Source organism: Podarcis raffonei, chromosome 11 (assembly GCF_027172205.1).
Source record: "Podarcis raffonei isolate rPodRaf1 chromosome 11, rPodRaf1.pri, whole genome shotgun sequence".
In the NCBI taxonomy this organism is placed as follows: domain Eukaryota; kingdom Metazoa; phylum Chordata; class Lepidosauria; order Squamata; family Lacertidae; genus Podarcis; species Podarcis raffonei.
In genome coordinates, this window is record NC_070612.1 from 62,004,699 (window position 1) to 62,026,343 (window position 21,645).

General features: G+C 40.3%; 1 protein-coding gene across 5 annotated transcripts in view; it reads right to left on the reverse strand.

Annotated features, from left to right (window-relative positions):
* The window catches only part of VPS13A (vacuolar protein sorting 13 homolog A), a 148,429-nt gene that overhangs the window by 40,153 nt on the left and 86,631 nt on the right, over positions 1 to 21,645 (reverse strand). For all 5 annotated transcript variants that reach the window (XM_053409056.1, XM_053409055.1, XM_053409058.1 and 2 more), the window contains exons 39-52: positions 20,155 to 20,387; positions 17,362 to 17,454; positions 16,662 to 17,018; positions 14,968 to 15,069; positions 13,544 to 13,702; positions 12,999 to 13,260; positions 11,625 to 11,785; positions 11,196 to 11,299; positions 9,631 to 9,928; positions 7,928 to 8,323; positions 6,890 to 6,994; positions 4,469 to 4,615; positions 1,028 to 1,156; positions 52 to 185 (exon numbers count right to left, since the gene is read on the reverse strand). In XM_053409056.1, the coding sequence (XP_053265031.1) occupies positions 52 to 185; positions 1,028 to 1,156; positions 4,469 to 4,615; positions 6,890 to 6,994; positions 7,928 to 8,323; positions 9,631 to 9,928; positions 11,196 to 11,299; positions 11,625 to 11,785; positions 12,999 to 13,260; positions 13,544 to 13,702; positions 14,968 to 15,069; positions 16,662 to 17,018; positions 17,362 to 17,454; positions 20,155 to 20,387 (2,680 nt within the window). The remainder of the gene's footprint in view (positions 1 to 51; positions 186 to 1,027; positions 1,157 to 4,468; positions 4,616 to 6,889; positions 6,995 to 7,927; positions 8,324 to 9,630; positions 9,929 to 11,195; positions 11,300 to 11,624; positions 11,786 to 12,998; positions 13,261 to 13,543; positions 13,703 to 14,967; positions 15,070 to 16,661; positions 17,019 to 17,361; positions 17,455 to 20,154; positions 20,388 to 21,645) is intronic.

Consider the following 21,645-nt stretch of genomic DNA (forward strand, 5'->3'; position numbering starts at 1 on the left):
TTGTTATTGTAGAATAAATAAACCAACCCCCCCTACCTTCACCACACGTACCTTTGCCCGTATTCAATAATTTCTTCTTTGGTATGGTTAATTATCAGGAAGGGAGCTGCACCATCATGATAATTAGAGAATGTAATTGCTGTTGAATGTTCAGCTGGTGTAACATCCACAATAATGCCTCCAAGCTATCAGATATGAAAACAGTGCATTAAAATTGATTTTATTCATTAGTCTAATTTATTATCACAACAATTATGTTAGTTCTAAAAGCTGAAATAGTTTGGCATATTTTGCTCATTTAAAAGTATTCATTTGATTTATTTATATGGGGCTGGTTGTTAGCCAAGGGAAGGACTTCTGGCAGTGCAATGGAACATCCCCTTTCTCTCTTCTTCCTGTTCACCACTGCACCTTCCTTAAAACTGTTCTGGAAGTTCCCCCAACTCTCTGGTGGAGATTTGGAGAGAAGAGGAGAAAGGAGAAGTTCCTTTGCACAAATGAAATGTAACTGATACTAACTGAACGACAGTCATACCTTGGTTCTCAAACAGAATGCGTTCTGGGAGTCTCTTCGACTCCCGAAACCGTTCAAAAACCAAGGCATGGCTTCCAATTGGCTACAGGAGCATCCTGCAGCCAATCAGAAGCCGCGCTGGATGTTTGGCTTCCGAAAATTGGAACACTCATTTCCAGGTTTCAATCGTTTGGGAGCTGATTTGTTCAGGAGCCAAGGCATTTGAGCTCCAAGGTACGACTGTACTTCGTTGGATTCCCCTCCAAGTTAGTTAGTTGTTGGATTAAACTCCAAGATAGTTGCACTTAGTTTCCAGTGAAATCAATATGAAAAGAGAGGTTATCAAGACTAACTTACGTCTTAGTTGTTTCAATGGGAGCTAAGTGCAACTAACTTGGGTTGGAATTGGGATCAAACTCATGGCAATCCCCTTCAATTTTATGCATTTTGGATAGAGGAAAAAGGTAGACCATGCATTTAAAAGTTATGTAGCTAGTAAATTATGCTACTCACCCTGTTGTCTAAATGTAGCAGCAAACAATTTTCTTGCTTATCAAACCGTATAATTTTTGGTGGAATGTCAGAATGTTCTACTCTAACACGTAACTTGCTTTCATTTTTTTCAGGCCAAAACGGAGTGCACTGGGGAAGAAAAGGATAAATACATGATTCTGTAAAGGATATACATAATGGAAAATAAAGAGCAGCCTCCAAAAATCAACCGTTTATCTTTTTTACCTTAATATTAAGTAATTTTAAGGATTGTGATGCTATTACTAAACATCATTTGGACATGGGAGATGAAACAATTATTTTAAAAGTTAACTACACTCTCAGCTTTAGAAATCTGCATGGATCTGTTCTTTAGAAGACGAGTAACAGTAAGAGTAAGGTAAAAACAAATGAGCAGGTGGATAGAGATAAATTCCATTCTCATGGAGCAGCTTATGCCTGGCATTTTGCTGCACAGGCTAGTACCATAAAACTAGAAGAAAACCACAAGAACACTAAAGTAAAAAATGTGGCATACTCACTCAGGCTTTCAGAAGCAAAGGGCATTGCCCTCACTCAAAGACTACATTTAATACTATTTGTATAAATATGTGGACTGTAACTATTCTGGAATGGCCATTTTAAGAATTGTTTACTCTCAGAGGCTAACCCACTCTGAATGTCTCCCACAAAACAGTCACAATTTGCACTACTGAAATCATGTCATCTCTGTTCTTCTACTGTATCACCTTGGTGCCCTTAAATCGATTCAACTTTACTGACAAAATTATTCATCGCTCTTGTAATTCCAACTGCAAAAATCCTCTCCTTAAATCTCTAATCCTGTCTACTCCAGGACCCTACAAAACAATCTTGTCTCACTTTCAAAACCCCAGCTAGCCTCACCCCAGCTCTTCACTCTCTTATCCCATCACAAACCTTTGCTCATCCAGCTTAATCACCCTCAGCTCCCTCAACCCCATCCCTTGTTCTGTGCAGTCCACTGTGGCTGGAAGAACCCCCTAGAATGCCTTTCTGAGGCTACCTCTTAAACATTCAAATCTCTCCTCAAACCCCACCTTTCCTTCAAAGCCTTTGGTAAATAGCCAAATAACATGAGGTAGTCAATATGATGCCCTTCAAATGCTGTTGGACTTCAGTTCTCGTCATTCATGACCATTGGTCATGATTGCTGGGGCTGAAGGGAGGCGTAGCTCAACATTATCTGAAGCCATGTTGGCTACCTCTGCCCTATGGTAACTGGTGTAAGAACATGCAATAGAAATAATAAAATATTATTCTCTTGTTTACCCCTCCATCAATTTCCTTTTCCTTCCTTTGCTGCCTTCTTTGTGTGCATTTTTAAATTGTATGTGCTACGGGCAACAGACCTATTCCATCCTTTTAGGAAATCATCATGTACACAAATGGTGCAATAACAACAAGAGCCTTGATAAGTATGTGCTTACTTGGAGAAATGTAGTGACTTGGCAAGCACAACTATGATTTAGCCGAGGTTAAGTACCATTAAATACCTCATAGAATCATAGAGTTGGAAGAGAACACAAGGGCCATCGAGTCCAACCCCCTGCCAAGCAGGAAACACCATCAGAGCACTCCTGACATATGGTTGTCAAGCCTCTGCTTAAATATCTCCAAAGAAGGAGACTCCACCACACTCCTTGGAAGCAAATTCCACTGTCGAACAGCTCTTACTGTCAGGAAGTTCTTCCTAATGTTTAGGTGGAATCTTCTTTCTTGTAGTTTGGATCCATTGCTCCGTGTCCACTTCTCTGGAGCAGCAGAAAACAACCTTTCTCCCTCCTCTATGTGACATCCTTTCATATATTTGAACATGGCTAAACATGCCCAGCTCCCTTAGCCGTTCCTCATAAGGCATCATTTCCAGGCCTTTGACCATTTTGGTTGCCCTCCTCTGGACACGTTCCAGTTTGTCAGTGTCCTTCTTGAACTGTGGCGCCCAGAACTGGACACAGTACTCCAGGTGAGGTCTGACCAGAGCAGAATACAGTGGCACTATTACTTCCCTTGATCTAGATGCTATACTCCTATTGATGCAGCCCAGAATTGCATTGGCTTTTTTAGCTGCCACGTCACACTGTTGGCTCGTGTCAAGTTTGTGGTCAACCAAGACTCCTAGATCCTTTTCACATGTACTGCTCTCAAGCCAGGTGTCACCCATCTTGTATTTGTGCCTCTCATTTTTTTTGCCCAAGTGCAATACTTTACATTTCTCCCTGTTAAAATTCATCTTGTTTGTTTTGGCCCAGTTCTCCAATCTGTCAAGGTCGTTTTGAAGTGTGATCCTGTCCTCTGGGGTGTTAGCCACCCCTCCCAGTTTGGTGTCATCTGCAAATTTGATCAGGATGCCCTTGAGTCCATCATCCAAGTCGTTGATAAAGATGTTGAATAAGACTGGGCCCAAGACAGAACCCTGTGGCACCCCACTAGTCACTCTTCTCCAGGATGAAGAGGAACCATTGATGAGCACCCTTTGGGTTCGGTCAGTCAGCCAGTTACAAATCCTCAATTTCACCCATTTAACTTAGTTCAGTGGAACATAGAAGTACTTAAGTTTGACCAGACTGTTTTCATGTTTAGTTGCAATTTTAATTAGCCTGATATTTCTGTTCCCCTCAAACACTGCATTCATAGGAATTGCTGCCAATTACAGTAGTCATCACTTCCCATTTCCACACACTAATTTTGCTCAAGTGAGTAGAATCATAGAATCATAGAGTTGGAAGAGACCACAAGGGCCATCGAGTCCAACCCCCTGCCAAGCAGGAGTACATTGTCAAGAAGGGTCAAGACGGCTTGCAGAGACAACCAGTGGATTGAGCCTATTAACCCTTAGTTAATTTCTGATGTGAGAGAATGAATACATTAATGTCATTCTTTAGAGATGAACAAAATGGTACCAACACTTTGTTACAAATTGGTGCTTTAAAAAAAAGGTGGGGAGGGAGAACAAATGAACTGAAAATTAACCAAAGCTACAGAATCCTATATTGATGTTGATGAAAACTTGTCATTTAGTCGTGTCCGACTCTTCGTGACCCCATGGACCAGAGCATGCCAGGCACTCCTCTGTCTTCCACTGCCTCCCACAGTTTGGTCAAACTCATGTTAGTTGCTAATGAAGACTAAGACGGAATAAATGTTGCTATTAACATAAGCTACTAACAGGGTGCTATATACAGTTTGTAGTGCAACTGTTTCCTTTGATGTGTATAGCAAAGGAAATAGATAGGCAAAGAAAAAAGGATTTTAAACCTTCTATTATTTTTAAGCTTGCATAGTATAGTTCAGAATCAGACAACTTTAGAATGAGCAGCACTTTATGTGGTGAACTGTGTGTGTGATGGGAAGCAGAAATGATTTACAAGTGCCCCAGATACTAGAAGAAATTCAAAATAAAAAAGATCCCAAAAGACTTACCTGTTGGGAAATTATTGGTATCCACTTTTCACTGTCCTCTTCAGCTACTTCTAAAGTATGTATACTTCTGTTTGTGATCATAAAAAAAGGCGTGAAAGTCACTATTCTAGTGATGTTGAAACTGCTGTTATGTATAGTGACACCAACCTGGGAAAGACAAAAAATGTTTAGTGTACATCAGTCTCATTACTATTAAGGGTGCCCCCAAACTGTATGTGTGTAGTTATTGTTGTCTGCACAATCTGTGAACTTTTTTGCAAGAAGAGTTGGGGGATACAATTCACACAGCATTCTACAGATCAATGCAAATTCTGTCATAAACATCCACATGTTTAGCTCCCCAACACCACTTGGAGCAAATGAACATATATTTAACCACCTGAAACTGCCTTACACCAAAGCATAACACTGGTCCATCTAGCTCTTTATTGTCAGTACTGCCTATACTGACTAGCAGAAACTTTCCAGGGCTTCAAGCATGATTCTGAGGGAGCACACAAAGGTAATCACACTAAGAGACAATTTCATCCGAAAATACAAAGACCAACAACTAGGGAGGAAGCAGTTGCACAAACAAGTACAGTGGTGCCCCGCAAGACGAACGCCTCGCAAGACGAAAAACCCACTAGACGAAAGGGTTTTCCGTTTTGGAGACGCTTCGCAAAACGAATTTCCCTATGGGCTTGCTTCGCAAGACGAAAATGTCTTGCGAGTTCCTGCGGGTTTTTTTCCCTCCCCCCCTTTTTCTAAGCAGCTAAGCCGCTTATCAGCTGTTCCGCTAAGCTGATAAGCCGCTAAAAGCCGCTAAAAGCCGCTAAACCGCTAATAGCGCTAATCCGCTAAGCTGTCAATGGGCTTGCTTCGCAAGACGAAAAAACCGCTAAATGAAGAGCCTCACGGAACGGATTAATTTCATCTTGCGAGGCACCACTGTAACTCAGAAAAACACTCCAAAAAGCTAGTGCCTGAGATAGAAGAAGCCATAAAGGCAGCACAAGCTAGAAGTGAGACTGCTTTGGACAAAGACAAGAACAAACTGCCACTCCAGAGGTAAGAGACAGATCAACTTCCTTTGAGTGAGGTTTCCTGCCTTTGAGCACTAGGAGGAACAGAATTCTGATTTCTCATTCAATGGTGAAGGGAGAATTTTGGGCACGTTTTGATTTAGTATGTTTAACAATGCACTGTCTGTGTCCCTCTGCTGTTCATTTTTCTCTGAAGATTCCTGAATTTCATCCACATTTTGGGGGGTGAGAGGAGTAGTCAGTCACAAAACGGAGTTTTGCACATATTCAGCCCAAAGGTCTCCGGTTGCCACTCCGTGGACCAGGAGAAAAGGCAGGCAAAAGCCTCACGCCAAACTTGGTTTGCCACACCATGGAGCAGGAGTGGGGGGGAAACAGAAGCTACTCTCTCTCTCCTTGTCACAGCTGCAGACCAGGAGGATGAGGACAAGGGGCAGGCACTCCATCGCTGCCAAAGCAAACTGGAAGGCAGGCAGGCAGGCTTCAAGATCAAAGGCCAATAGAAGCAGCCAGGCAGGGATGTAACAGGGACACTCACTCCGTTGCCGGTGTAAAAACAGCAAACTGGGAGGAGGTGGCCAAGTTGTTTTTAAATCAGGACAGGAGAACGCAAACACCACACCACCAGTCACACAAGTAGTGCGCACACCAACACGAAAGACAGAAATACAGTTGTGACCCCCCAAAAATGGCAGTGGCCGCAGAGGCTGCTGAGGGAACGGCCATTGGTGCTGCGGCAAGGGCACCGGTTCTGGAAAATTTATCAATGTAAGTAAACAACTAAGGAATAAAAAAAAGGGGGCATATAAGCGGAACAACCAAATGTAAAGAGGAAAGGGGTTTTTTGGGGGGCGGGGAACCACAACGCACAAAGAACTGTAAAACTAAAATGATAAGGTAAATCTAAAGGAAAAAAAGGGGGTTCAGAAACTAGTAAAAAACTTAGCTGAGTCAGGAGAGCTGGGAGGAATGTACTGTCTGAGTCTAGACAGGAGGAAAAACTGAGTCCAGCCTGCTTCCCACAAGTCTTTGCTCCTGTCTAGTGTCTTGCGACAGTATGAACACCCTTTCCACTGGATATGATGCCCCACAAACTAAAACATCTCGCCCAGTTCATGCAGGTAGCCAATGGTAAGAGAGCTGGTGATGTGCTTAGATGATGCAAAGACAGTCAGATTATTGGGCAAGCAGTAAAGAATGGAAGGGAGAGGGAAAAACCCAGCTTTTACAATGCCAGCCTTAGTTTGATTTTTGATGGAATAACTTATGCTTTGCTTGTAGACTGTTAAAGTAATCATATATCACATGTCATAACATAGCATGGCCTTTCTTTCAATTAAACATGCATAGAATTATGCCTACAATGTATTTAACAGTATTAGTTAAACCAACTCACTTGGTAATCGTTTATGTTGCCCTTACATTTAACGAAACCATGACTGCCAACAGTATCCAGAGAAAAGTGATCAGAAAGTTCACTGTCTGTCACCATAAGCTGAACCTGTAAGGAGAACATTTGTTATGCTCACTTCATTACAAATGACATTTAAAGCAAGGAAAAATACACTGGCTGTCATTTGAAAATGAATAATAGATGGCAGCAACTGGAACCTACATACTCCTGACTAGTGTTCCAGCCAGCCATGTCATCTCATTCAGGACATTCAATTTCATCCTCCCTGGTGTTCTGCTGTCACCACAAAAGACACCAGCATTCTGTGAGCCTTGAGCATGGTCAAGTCCTCATTGGGTTCTTTGCGCCCCATGGGTTTTATGTACTTCTGCAAACCTTGGAGTTCCTCTAAGCATTATGATATTTCTCTCTTGTTTCTTAGTGGCTGTCATAATGAGCATCAGAGTTCACACTTAACATACTGTATACGTAGTAACTATTGTCTTCCAAATACAAGAACAGTTCTAGAGAATCTTTTCATCTCAAACCCTTCTTTATGCACAATAGATAGGTTTTTCTTGACTGGGAATAACTATGCATTTATTAATGACATTATTATCTAGCATCTTCTCTTTTAAAATCTTCTTGCAAAAATCCCCACTACCCAACTTATAAATATAAGAAAGTAATAATATCACTTATTAGTAGGAATAGAGAGCACTATATATCGTTTGAAATATACTGATGTATTCTATCATCAGTTTGTATTGCATGATAATAAGTTGAGGTAATAAAAAGGAAAAATTGAGCTTTTCCTTTTCCCTGCACAGGAAAAATTGGGTGCCCTCCAGATGTTGTTTGGACCTCAAATGACATTATTCCTGAGTACTGGTGAAGCTGACTGGGGCTATGGGATTTGGAGTCAAATATCTAGAAGGCATCATGTTGACCAGTCCTGGAATACTATATTGAGAGCTTAATGCATTGCATAACTTATTTTGACTCTGGAGATATTTAATTTTCTGAGATTTAAAACAGTACCTTGTTGTTATGGTAAAAGTGTTTTGGTTGGAAAGAAAAAAGAAGTGGCATCTTGTAATCAGGTGGATGTTTGCGATGAATGCCATCAGCTTTGTACTGCAACATTCGACCAGTCTTATTTACCATCCAGTATGGACTGTGAATTGCTATAATCACTTGTCCCGTGGCATAGGTTATGTGCACAGCAATATCCAGTTCTGTCCTGTCAACGTCAGTGATGCATGAGAATGTGATGAAACTAATTTCTTGCTGATTCATTCGAGTGTAGTATTCAGCAGTCCAATTTTTACCAAGATAATTAAGTAAATGTAATTGCAGCTTGCTCTGATCTAATACTGCGTTATGAATCTGAGTTGAACATCCATTTTCTAGAGTATGGCAGGCTGTACTGTGTCCCTTTGAAAGAAAAGTTCAAAGATATGGTCAATATAGTCCTTAATTCAATAACAATTTCTATTCAAATACAAAACACATGGGGGAATGATCAATTATTTATCATTAGCTTCAACTATGTTTGAAAAGCCACAATAACATGTCATGTGTTCAGGTTTCTCCTTTGGACACCATGCCATATCTTTCATATCTTTCTTGTTGGTATCTATCCTCCCAATTATACAGTCGTACCTCGGCTCCCGAACGCCTTAGGAGTCGAACGTTCCGGCTCCTAAATGATCAAAAATTGGAAGTGAGTGTTCTGGTTTTTGAACGTTATTTTGGAAGCCAAACGTCTGACGGGGCTTCCACGGCTTTCGACTGGCAAAACTGTTCTGTTCGACTTCCGAGGTACAACTGTATTTGATGTTGTAGTCTTATGGACCTGTTACTGGAAATAAGCTGCTTTGGAAACATGCCTATAAAGGTTTTAAATAAAAGGTTGCATAAATATCTGGTTGGCCTTAGTATTGTTTCTAAGGGTAGGAGTTTAAATAGATACCTTTCTGCTCCTGCAATTTTATTAAACATGTGGAACATATTACAAAAAGATTACAACTGGGAAAGATTGCAAATTCTTATTCATAAATAATAAGCTAATGTCAAATATAACCAATAAAGGGAAGCAGAGAAGGAACTGGAGAGAGGGAACTGGAGAGCCAGTGTGGTGTAGTGGTTAAGAGCGGTACTCTCGTAATCTGGGGAACCGGATTCGCGTCCCCGCTCCTCCACATGCAGCTGCTGGGTGACCTTGGGCCAGTCACACTTCTTTGAAGTCTCTCAGCCCCACTCACCTCACAGAGTGTTTGTTGTGGGGGAGGAAGGGAAAGGAGAATGTTAGCCGCTTTGAGACTCCTTAAAGGGAGTGAAAGGCGGGATATCAAATCCAAACTCTTCTTCTTCTTCTAAAGAGCTGGCTGCCCTATTAAATTCAAATTCACATGTTCCTGCCTGTTGTAGGCTGTGGGTGGGTGGTTGGGGTTACCCCATTGTCTTGGAAGCCTCCTGCATGCAACCAGGTAAATCAAACTGTACACTAAAGGTGGATATGAACCAGTTAGATAGGAGGATTGTTAAGAAAGATTAGGTACTCCAAAGTCAATTTTGTACCCTTGGAAGCTAGTAACTGAATTCTAGACAAGGGATAGAACATTTTAGGATATCACCAGAATGCTTTATATTTATGGAACATGCACTGTGATGTTCCAGACAATAAAATAGTATTTTTATATACTTAGAAGAATTGGAAAACAAAAAATAGAGAAAACTACCTCTAAGGAATAAGCAATCTGATATGGAAGAAGATTGCGGAGAAGAACAGAAGGCCATAAATGAACAACATATGGTAAATCCCATTGATCATCTATACAAGCTGAAGATATCAGAGTATCTTGCATTGGAACAATATTGATGATGAGTGGATGGTTAGATGATTTTGTAGGCTGACATTTCTTCTGCAACACTTTGCCAAAATTCTTCACCATTTCATCAAAGCTAACTCCTTCACTTGATGCATACTCTCCAGAAGTTCCGCCTTCATCAGCTACTGGTCGAAAAAACAGGAGCGCTCTGTAAATCAATAAGCACACCAATTATTATCCTCATTTCACTTTCCAGTTGAAAACATTCAGTATGACACAATGACTCATTTAGATGGCATGTTTACAAGTTCTGCTGAAGTTAGTTATTACGTCAATGAAACATTCAAGAAATTAATAAATAAATATTTACAAGAAATAAATAAAACAATCACAATCAATTTGAACCACATACCGGTAGTTGCTTGACAGAACTTTTAGCAGGTTGATTTGACAGGCATGTGGCACTTGTAGAAGCAGTCATAAAAACTTGTCAATTTAAAAGCAATAAAAGGAATACATCACTGAATGCTAAAATGTATTCTCCAGACACCTAAAAATTCTTTCAACAAGCTTTTTAGGTGAAGATCTTTCCCAGTGTCCAGTACTTTCCAGAATCAGAATTGTTTTAAGATGTTTTTATTGTTTTACTTGTTTACCACCCTGGTCCTATTTGGAGGAAAGGTGTGATATAACCGTAATAAATACATACATAAAATAATCTGCAACTGAAATCTGTGAAAATTTGACTAGTGATGTCCTATAGTGAACTTTGACCACTTTCATACAACTGTTATCAAGGCACAGGCAGTTGTTTTTCTTTCTGCAACCTTGGCTGCTCACACAGGAAAAGGAGGAACACATGCTTTCATAGGAAGGTCACTGTGAGATCATTTGCTTTACTATCTTCCTTCCTGAGCTGCTCCAGTAATTTCAATGATTTTGTGTATTAAAATAAGCTCGAAGCATCAGGGGAGAGTAGTCACAGTGCCAATGTTTAAAGACTGCAATATTGACACCAGTTTGTCAGTAAGCAAGTAAATCCACAAACTCAGATTCAGATGCAATGCTAACCCAATTCATGTTTTATCCATGCATAAAATGGTAACAACAGGGCTTGAGGAAGATTTCAGTGGCTGTGATAGTTGCTCCAGGAACACGCACATTTGTTTGACAAGTTAGTTCAACTTCTCCATAGGTATGCATTGAAGAGATCGATCATTTCAATAAATCCATAATGAGTGGGTAATATTAAAGTGGAATCAAACTAGTGAGAATGTGAAACTTCAACCATGTTCTGTTTGGAAAGAATAAATTATGAGGAAGGCAGCATACCAATAAACAGTCAGTTTATCTATAGAATATTGCTGCAGCAATAGTATTAAACTATAACTATATATATTTTAAATTAGCTGGATGGTCAGCATTCATATAATATGTAATGAAGTGAGAAAAATAAAAAGGAAGTTAAAAATCACCTGTAAGAGGTCAATGGTATGTTAAATTCATCCTCTGGTAGAGCCATTCCTAAACATTTTCCATCTTCAAATATTCTCAAGGGAATTGAAAAATGATTCTTTATCTATACGGAAAAATAACAGTGCATATTATAAAATGCTAAAATTTCTTTTTTCACACTAATAAGCAAAGACCACCACCAACAGAGGGCCTATTCAACTGTGCAGGAAGACAAAGGGTACTGCTCTCTTAAAGGTGTGTTCTACTTTAGTATATATGTGTTTGTTGGGTTGAAAGCACCTCTATATCAAAATGTATCTGCACATAGCAAATATATCCTTACTCAGCCAAGCAATAGGATGAAAATGAAACTCTTGATAATCTAGGTGGGGGGGGGAAACCTTTAATTTATGAACTCTGGGGTATCATGTTTAGTGAGCAAAGCTTACCTGAATAGGAGAATGCACTGTTATCATCTTGCTCCCCTCAGTGGTGTCAATTTGGCAAACTACAGATCTCACAACACCAGAGTCATTGTGTCTTACTCTGTAAAGACTTCGTCCCACTTTTGTCAGAGGAATCTTTTCTGTAGTGGAGTGGTTCTGAGGAGCTAGAAACAGAAGGCAATACACTGACTTGTATTGAAATGAAACTGCTGAAAACGACCTGAAAATGAACTGGCAAGCAAGCAGAGGTATCTATTTCTCTGAATTTGATGCATTTTCAGCTTTCATACATTAGAGGGCAGCAAACTCCCACTTGATGGACTTTCATCCAGAGAAAACTATCGGTTGAAGTGAATGGACTGAGGTCTTTTAAAGTTTTTTTTTAAAATTCATTTTCTTCTTAGTTCTATGCTCACACCAGTGCGGACCCAGTGCTTTTAGTGAAATATTCTGTCCTTGTAATTGAAAGGAGGATAGCTATTTACCTGTGCTGTTGCTATTTTAAAAAATCAAATCCGTGGCCACCTGTACTAGAAAGGAGAGCACCCTGCCTTGAAAAATAAAATTTGAAAATATCAACATGTCCATTAAAGGTGGGGTATTGTTGTGGGGAAAGTAGATAACATTTCCTATGTTCACTAATTTGTGCTAGATGCTAACACTTAGTCTGTTTCCTGTTGTGTTAAAATTCCCAAAACAAATTGCCCCTCAACTTGCTAACATACTCCTTTCACTTCAATCCAATTCTAGCTGTGCTTAGAAAAACATAAATCAATAGATTCAATCACAGATCTCCAAAGTAAAATGTAATTTGTTCCTGGCATACATATGAATGTTCACTGAACTATCTGGGGGAGGATAGTCTGTTAGGGAACAATATGTTTGGTTGGATTAAAAAACATTATATCGAATGACGTAATATAGAGACAGGCCACATAAGTAGACATAATGTCCTTAAAAAGTTTATTTCAAAATTAAAATGTACTTTTTAAAGTAAGCTGTTAGTTATTACTTCATCACTATACCTAATGCAGAGCCATGCAGCTTGAACAAGCTGTGGGTGTAAAGGAAGCATTGGGAAAATGCTCCAAGTGTACTCTTGATTTTTCCTTTCTGGTGTAATTTAGCACTTCTTGAATTTGGTGCCTTTTCCTCTCACCACAGAATTCAAAAGACACCAAATTCTACCAGTGGCTGGAAGGGAAGAATCAGGAGTGAACTTAGAGTGTGCTCCCAATTCTACTTTTAAATTTGGCCCTGGTTATAGGCATGGATAGACAGGTCCAGCAGGTGGACTGGAATTTCCACTGCTGACCTAACAGTAAGCAAAGTTTATTTATTTATAGAGACCAAATAATACATACTATGCCTACTTACTGAGCCAGATGTAGAATACTCTGCTGCTTAGGGTAGTCATTGCTGTAAACTGGTCTTGATCACTTTTAGTTCTGACATACTCCATACTTAGACTTTGCCCATCTTCAAGATGAAATGAATTCCCCTTTGAGTCAACATTAAGAACATTGAAGGAGTCACTAGGCAAGACAGTGGTGGGGACTCCCAAGGAATTCATTAATACAAAGGGGGCCTGGTCTTTTTTGGAGATTTCTGAAGTTTGTGAAGCTGCTTCTGCAAATGCCTAGCCAAAAAAGAGATGTGAAATAATGAATTAACTAACAACCTTTTTTTAAAAAAAGAAAGACCTGAAGAGCAGATTCGTAAGATAGATGATGAACACACTGGATGGGGTAACACGCTCATCACGTGACAGAGGAGATTGAGCCTGCCTCCCACAATTCTGTGCTCCTGCCTGCGTCACGTGATGAGGGAATTACCCAATCCAGTGCCTTCATTGTCCACCACAGTAAATTGAACATATTACTTTATTTAGGTCACAGATGCAAAAATCGAAGTCTTATTACCGTGCCGAGGTTACTCAACATTAGTAGACCACATTTGGACAATGTAATGTTCAGCTGATCTTGAGAAAAAATAGTTATTACTGTCTTGTACTCTGGGACTTTGTATTGTTCTTCTTCAGCAACTGATTCAACTAAAGTTTTCTTGGCTTTTTTCTTCATCTTTAAAAGAAAAAGGGGAGGGGAAGAGAGGAAAAATTAATACTAGATGTAGAAAGCTGATGATGCCATTTAGAACATTTGCAATATGGGCACAGCAATCCAGACTCTTGGTATGTTGGATACAATGAAGGTGCCCCTCTACCTGCTTTTGCTAAGCCTCAGAGGTGGGGTGTCTCTGTGTGTGCGTGTGTGTGCGTGTGTGTGCGCGTGCGTGCGTGCGTGCTCTAGTGGCATAATGGGCTCCGTTGTGCACACTGAAAATGTGGGCAGGCAGAAGCTGTTCTCTCCTCCATGGCTATGAGTTTGAAATTAAGTCCATACATAACTTTTCAAGTATCTGTGAATCCTAAAGACTAAAGATAGTGAAAGAAAAGTGAAAAATACATTAAATAATAGTCTGGCTCATAACCTCAGTTCCAACTAATTTATATACTAGAAAAGCTCAGCATCTTGACAGGTATGGTATGTGTGGAGAGGCAGAACTAATATTGCAGGGCTCCTACTGCATACAGTGTGCAGTGTGTCTACGCTACATGAAAGAGGAAGGACAGAATAAAGCATGATAAATACATAATTCCTGAATTGCAGCCTGGTAAATGACATGAAGTAGACTGAAGCAGCAAATTTTCAGCATCACTCTTTCCAGCCTAAAACAGAACTCGGTCAGGTTCCTCAGTACATAGTAATGGATGCAGCTTTAAAACTGCTTCAAAGACAGGCGTGACTTTCCATGTTTTACCTCTTAAGTGAGGATATATTTCTACCCAGTGACAACAGGTACAAGACTATTGTTCTCATATTATGAAGAATTTTAAGTACCATATTTTTTGCTCTAGAAGACTCACTTTTTCCCTCCTAAAAACTAAGGGGAAATGTGTGTGCGTCTTATGGAGCGAATGCAGGCTGCACAGCTATCCCAGAAGCCAGAACAGCAAGAGGAATTGCTGCTTTCACTGTGTAGCGATCCCTCTTGCTGTTCTGGCTTCTGAGATTCAGAATATATTTTTCTTGTTTTCCTCCTCCAAAAACTAGGTGCGTCTTATAGAGCGAAATATACGGTATATGTGTTTGCAGGATCACAAATATGAACTTGTTTATGTTTTTATTGTTAAATCATTCTGATATGTTATATTGGAAATGAGTAATAAATGGAAATAAATAAATATTTTGAAATATTATATAAAATAGAGAAAGAAGAACATCTATTCAAACATTAAAGTCCATCTATCCTATACGAAAATGAATTTGTATTTCTAAAAGTATACCTTCAATTCTAGAACCCAAGGTCTGAATTCATCAGTGTTTTCAACTTCCAGTGGTTCAAGCAATGGTTCCCAAACACCAAACATCTCATTGTAATAATGTACCTAAAAATACAAAACATAATTAATCTGTACAATGAGTGATATCCATTTGTAGCACGTAATGAAAATGAAAAACATTATTAAAAACTCAATGGACTATTATTGTATGACAATCACTATTCCTATATTATTAATTTGCCCAACTGGAGGAAAAACTTTAGAGAAGGCTTTCAAAAATTTTAATGTTGGTGACACACTTTTTAGACATACATTGTTTCGTGATACAGTAATTCAGTTTTAATAGCAAACCGGAAGTTGAACTAATCCCTTTCGAGCCCCAGGAAAAGAATTGGGAGCATTTGTGTGACACACTGCAGCCAACACAGTTCAGAAAGCTCTGCTTTAGAGTAACACATTTGGTTTTAATTATATCCCAAAGCAGTAAAATATCTTAAGAATAAGTTAATTCTAAAAAGATATTCAGCATTGGCCATGCCTACAGAAGCTTCCCAACCAGGGGCACCGACTCATGGAGGCTGAGCTGTTTTGGGCCCCCTCAATGTGCAGGGTGCTGGTGCTCTGGAAAGCGCCACTGTGATCATCCTTCTCCTGACCGCGGTGTGCTTGGGCACACAGCTTGGTGCAGCGCCCAGCCTCTCACTCATGGGATCACCACCTTGTCATGGTGAATGGGCTTGCACGTTTCTATCATCCCTGTGAGCGAAGCCATCGGGAGTCTCATACTCCCAGTAGGGTCACCCACTGCAGTAAGGTCAAAGGGGAGGAGCAAGAAAGAATGATCCAGTAAGTCTTCAATGGCAGAACAGGCAGAAGATAACAAGCGCTATGTGACAACGGCTGTGAAGGCGGATGAATGATAAGATAAGAATATACCGGTCATTGTGATACTCATGCCATCAGAATAGCGCCTTACTGTTTAGACTGTTTGTTGTTAGCATGCACTGATCTTCACACATAAAACAAATTCATACATAGGCATTTTCAGGGGCGGAAACCCCACACCCTCCGAATATGGCGGGGCACTCTGCTGTACGCCGCAGTGCCCAGCTTTCTCTCGAGTGTGCAATGTCACAAGCACATGTCACATGTGCGTCACAAGTGTGCCTCGCACACGTGACAATGGGCCCTCAATCTTCAGTGCAAGGTGGTGCCACTGTTCCCAACTAAATCCTACCTGTGAAAGCTGGTGGGCACGTTCACAACAGCACACTATATTTCAAGTTATAACCCCAGCTTGATCCCTCCATGTGTTTTCAAGGGGACAAGGAAATATGTGAAAGATACTCTAATGCCATGTTGCCCTAATGCACTGAGACATCACAATGACCTATACAACTGTGTGATACCTTGAATCCATATTTTCTGGCCAAGGAGGATACATTACAATGTGATATCTGAAGACAGAACTACTAAATACTGTGCTTTAGATTATTCAGTAGTCATCTGATGCCAAAAGGCTACCAAATTTGAAATGTTGTAGGGAAAGCTGAACTCTTACTACCAAAGTAGCTAGGCAACTATTACACCCAACATGCAAATACTGTTTCTAACAGTTTCTGCGCAGTGGACACAACTCACAAAACAGCTTTAAATGTCTGCCTTTTTCTTCCATAACAGAACAAAACTCTACCCACCTCTAATTCAAGACGAGAAGAGAGATTGATCAGACTACTCCAGTTTCGAACTTCTCCAGAAAATGATGACTTTGCTAATAGCATTGGCACTGTTTTGTGGCCAACCCCAGCTTCAAGGGTTATGACAACAGTTTCAATTCTCATTTTCATCGTCTCTCCTGTGGGGACCAACTCAATTACAGAAGCAGGATCTTTATTTTCACTTGACTCTTCAAGAAACCACATTTTTAGATTTTTAATATTCTTCTGATCCCAAATATCTGGAGGTACTGGACTAATGTCTTTCTCCGTAGTCTCATTTGTTGGGAAGAGTGCTGATGTAATGGTTATTACTGTATTTAAGATAATTGGCGTCACCTAAGTTTAAAAAAAGATTATTCTCAAATGAAGAACTATGTATTTCTAATTTGACTTAGTTAATCAATAAATCACTACATATTAGAAGAAATACAAATATAGTATTATTATAGGTATGCAAATAGGATTATATGTTTGAAATTGGCAGTGGAAGGACTGAAACAATGTAATACTATCCTCTGAGTAACTTATTTGTTCAGTTTTCCAAGGGACTTCTTAGTCTTATGATGGATTCAAAACTTGAAAAACAAAAAAGTGTAAGGACATGTATAAAATGGTCTGTAAAGGCAAAAAATACCATCTTTTTCCCCAGGGATGAATCCAGACACAATTTTAAATGTACCTTAATTGTGAGGGATTTAATTGACAGATCAGCTTTCTGAGGATCTCCACCTGACTGTATCATCTCAAAGAAGAGGTCACAGGGCTGCAATATCTGGATATAAACCACAATAAATTGAAAAATATAAATTTGCCAGTTAAAAATGCTTTCTAAATGCACAGTGAATATCATATACATTTCCTATGCAAAACAGGAGTCTGTGAAACAAATGCAGGCATCCTAACTTGTAAAAAATTTGACAAATTTCTTTATCTATGGGTAGCTGCCTAGAAGGAAGGGAGATACAAGCACACAACATGGTGCTGTTCAAGCAAATTCCAGTTAGATTGAGAATTTTTTTAAAAAATTTTTTTATTGGTTTTTCCATGTATACATCCTCTAACAATATTTCTCAAAAAAAATTCCATATTTCCCCCCTTCCTGCCCTGGACTTCCCTCATATTCCCATTTTGTTTTATTTCCATATTACTCACCCTGCGTGTTGTTTCCCAAAATTTTCCCAATATAATCTTAACTTTTTGTTATGTTCAATTGTGTTTGTTTATTCAAACCCTGCCAGTAAGTCCAATTCTTTATGTTGTTTCTCCATATACAGTGGTGCCCCGCAAGACGAATGCCTCGCAAGACGGAAAACTCACTAGACGAAAGGGTTTTCCATTTTTGAGCTGCTTCGCAAGACGAATTTCCCTATGGGCTTGCTTCGCAAGACAAAAACGTCTTGCAAGTTTGTTTCCTTTTTCTTAACACCGTTAATACAGTTGCGACTTGACTTCGAGGAGCAACTCATAGAACGCAGTGTACATAGTAGCCTTTTTTGAGGTTTTTAAAGACTTTGGTGATTTTTGAAGCTTTTCCAAAACTTCTTTTGCAGCCATTTGGTAAGTTAAGCTTTTAAAACTTTTTTGGGGGGTTTTGGGTTGGGGTGTTTGGAATTCAAGGACTTTGTGTTGGGGAGGGGTTTGCAAGAATCTGGAAGCTTGTGTGTTTTTTTTCTGCATATTTATGATTTTCTGTGACCATTGGGCCACTCTGCTGTTTTTTTAAAAAAATTCTGGATTTGAATTTCTGTGTGCTGGGTGGCTGGGGGAACAGTTGGGGAGGGGTTTGCAGGAATCTGGAAGCTTGTGTGGTTTTTTTCTGCATTTTTATGATTTTCTGTGACCATTGGGCCACTCTGCTGTTTTTTTAAAAAAATTCTGGATTTGAATTTCTGTGTGCTGGGTGACTGGGGGAACAGTTGGGGAGGGGTTTGCAACAGTTGGGGAGGGGCTGGGGGAACAGTAGGGGAGGGGTTTGCAACAGTTGGGGAGGGGCTGGGGGAGCTTTTCAGGCGATGCTTCGAGGTGACTGATTGCACCACCATCACCCTGCGGGAATTCTGGAAGGACCACTTCAACATCGTCACCTGCTTGAAGATGATCACCACGGCCTGGGACGGGATCAGCCAGAGAAATTTGAATTGCGCTTGGCGCAGCCTGTGGCCGGACTGTGTGGCACCAAGTGACTCTGATGCACCAGAGTCAACAGTGGTGCAGGACATTGTTGCCTTGGGGAGGACCATGGGCCTGGAGGTCACAGAGGAGGACATCAGCGAGCTGGTGGAGGAGCACGACCACGAGCTGACCACCCAGGAGCTGGTCAAACTGCAGGCAGAGGCTGCGCAGGAGCAGGCCTTGCTGGAAGAGGAGGAAGCAACTGAGGAACAGCTGTCCTCCAAAGAACTGAGGGACATTTGCCTGAAGTGGAAGGATGTGCAGGCTTTTGCACAGCGGCACCACCCTGACAAGCATGTGGCACATGACCTTGTGAACACTTTTGATACGAGGGTCATGTCGCCTTTCAGGGAGGTGCTGAAAAGGCGGATGAAGCAGCAGACCATGGACAGGTTCTTCAGCAAGAAGCAAAGAGTGGAAGAGGAACCTTCTTCGAGTTGTCCCCCAGAGTCTTAGAAAATGTACTGTACACTTTGTTGATTTTTAAATGTTTTTCTGTCATGTTTAGAAACTTATATTATTGTTCCTTCAATTTTTGAAATGCTCTTTACAGTATGTGTGACTTTAAAGAGCACTTAATAAACTCTTGTTGTACCAAATTTGGCTTTGTTTGGACTTTTTTTGACCATAGGAACACATTAATTGATTTTCAATGCATTCCTATGGGAATTCGTGATTCGCAAGACGAAAAATTCGCTAGACGAAAAAACTCGCGGAACGAATTAATTTCGTCTTGCGAGGCACCACTGTATGTTGTAAATGGTTCCCATTCTCTTTTAAAGTCTTTGTTATCCTTTTCATGTAATTTATCTGTTAATTTGAGCTAGACTGAGAATTGAACACGCAGCACCAAGCTCATGGTCTGCGATGTGGGTGCAGACTCAGAACAAGCAAGTGCAATTCCCCTCAGCACTGCACAGTATGCATGATGAAGTGTAATCTTATCTATATTGTAATCAAATAAAGTTGCACATCTCCATAGAAGTCATAGTGTACAGGTATTGTCCTTACATGTGACCAGTAGCAGTCAGTGGGGTGGTGTTGTTTACCTGACCTCTTATCACTAGCTTCACGACAGAGTGATGAGGTGCAAATGCAGCAGCAGGACTGCAACATTCTCGCAGCTCTTCAATTGCAGTGATAGGAGGTCAGATAAGGACCACTGAACTATGGGTTACTATAGAATGTAACAATTGTCTTAAGAGACTCTAATATTACTCATTTATGTTGCATCCTGTTATATACCATAAGCACAGGTTTAATTTACATCTGCATAGCACTGCACATCTTATAATCTTACCGTAGTAATACTGCCCTTTCTCATCTCTGGAAGAAAAGGGCAGGCTTTCACCTTTATGTCTTTAACAGCAGCTGTCATTTTATACATTTCAGGGCCATATTTCATGGAGACTTCACACTGTGCTGTAGCCACCAGTGCAGGAGCATCACTTCTTGTTAAATCGGCCACAAACACAATCTCAGGATTTTTAACGACGACATTTATTTCCATTGTGGATACCGGTTGTACAGAAACTAAAAATGCAACATTTAGTAAAATTAATCCAATTTTACTTCACAACCATCAATCCATCCCTAGTCTTTGCTTTTAAGTAAAAATGACGATAGATTCCAATGTTAATATTTTAAGAGCGGCCTTGCTGAATCAGACCAAAGGTCTATCTTGTCCAGCATTCTGTTTCCCCCAGTGGACGAACAAATGCTAGACTATATGGCCTGTTGTCACAGTGAGTGATCAGTTACCATTAAATCTGGAAAGATCCCCCTCTGCCCAGCAGGGGAGGCTGCACAAGGGATTCTCCTCAAGAAGCCCTTACAGAGTTTGCCCTCCCCCTCATTGCAGGAGCATTTCGCCTCTGGTGCCTGGATCTTCAACCAGGATGCCAGTCAAGATAGAGCATCCATTATAGCTGCCCACTATTCTATTTGGTACCTCCCAAATCAAGATCAACCTCTCAAGGTCCCATTACTGTGAGACACTGAATTTCCTGCAGCTGCGTAGGACGTTTGTTGAACTAAGGTTCCAACAGGTGCCCTCAGCATATTTATAATAATAATAAATAAATTTTATTTATATCCCGCCCTCCCCAGCCGAAGCCGGGCTCAGGGCGGCTAACAGGGGAGAGATACCTGGGAATTCCCTATATGGAAAGCGAATGCATTTATGGATGCAATCAGTTCAAGGATATCATGCATTACCTGCTGATTTGCTCCTTATATACAATGCCCAGCTAAAATTCTTAATCATCTATTCTTAACTGCTTCTCAGGCCGACCCCCCCCCCCAGGAAGTGACAGTCGAACTCTTAGCTGAAAAAGATCTTCAAATTACACATCTGGTAGCCAAATTTGCTCTGCTAGCTAAGAAGCTCCGTTCTAGATATGCTAATGCTTCCTAATTTTAAAACCTTATGCTGTAAACTTTTACAGGTCATGTTGTGTGATTCCAGAGGAAAGCCTTGTTCTTATCCTCTGCTGTACATTGTAAAGGCCTCTGGCTATACACAATACACTGATATTCTATTCTACTAGCCTTTACTGGCTTTGAATAAAGTGTTCTGGATTTACTAATGTGAAATAAAGACTTGTTTTGCTTTAGTTTTCACCATGACAACCACAGATTGGGATTCCAATGCTATGCAGAGGTAAGCCCCACTGGATAAAATGGCCTTACTTTCTGGAAAGCAAGTAAAAGTCATCCTTCCTGATTTAATGTGCTGTATACACACTGAGATTACAAAAGCCTACTAATTTGTTCTCAGACAGCTGGGAGG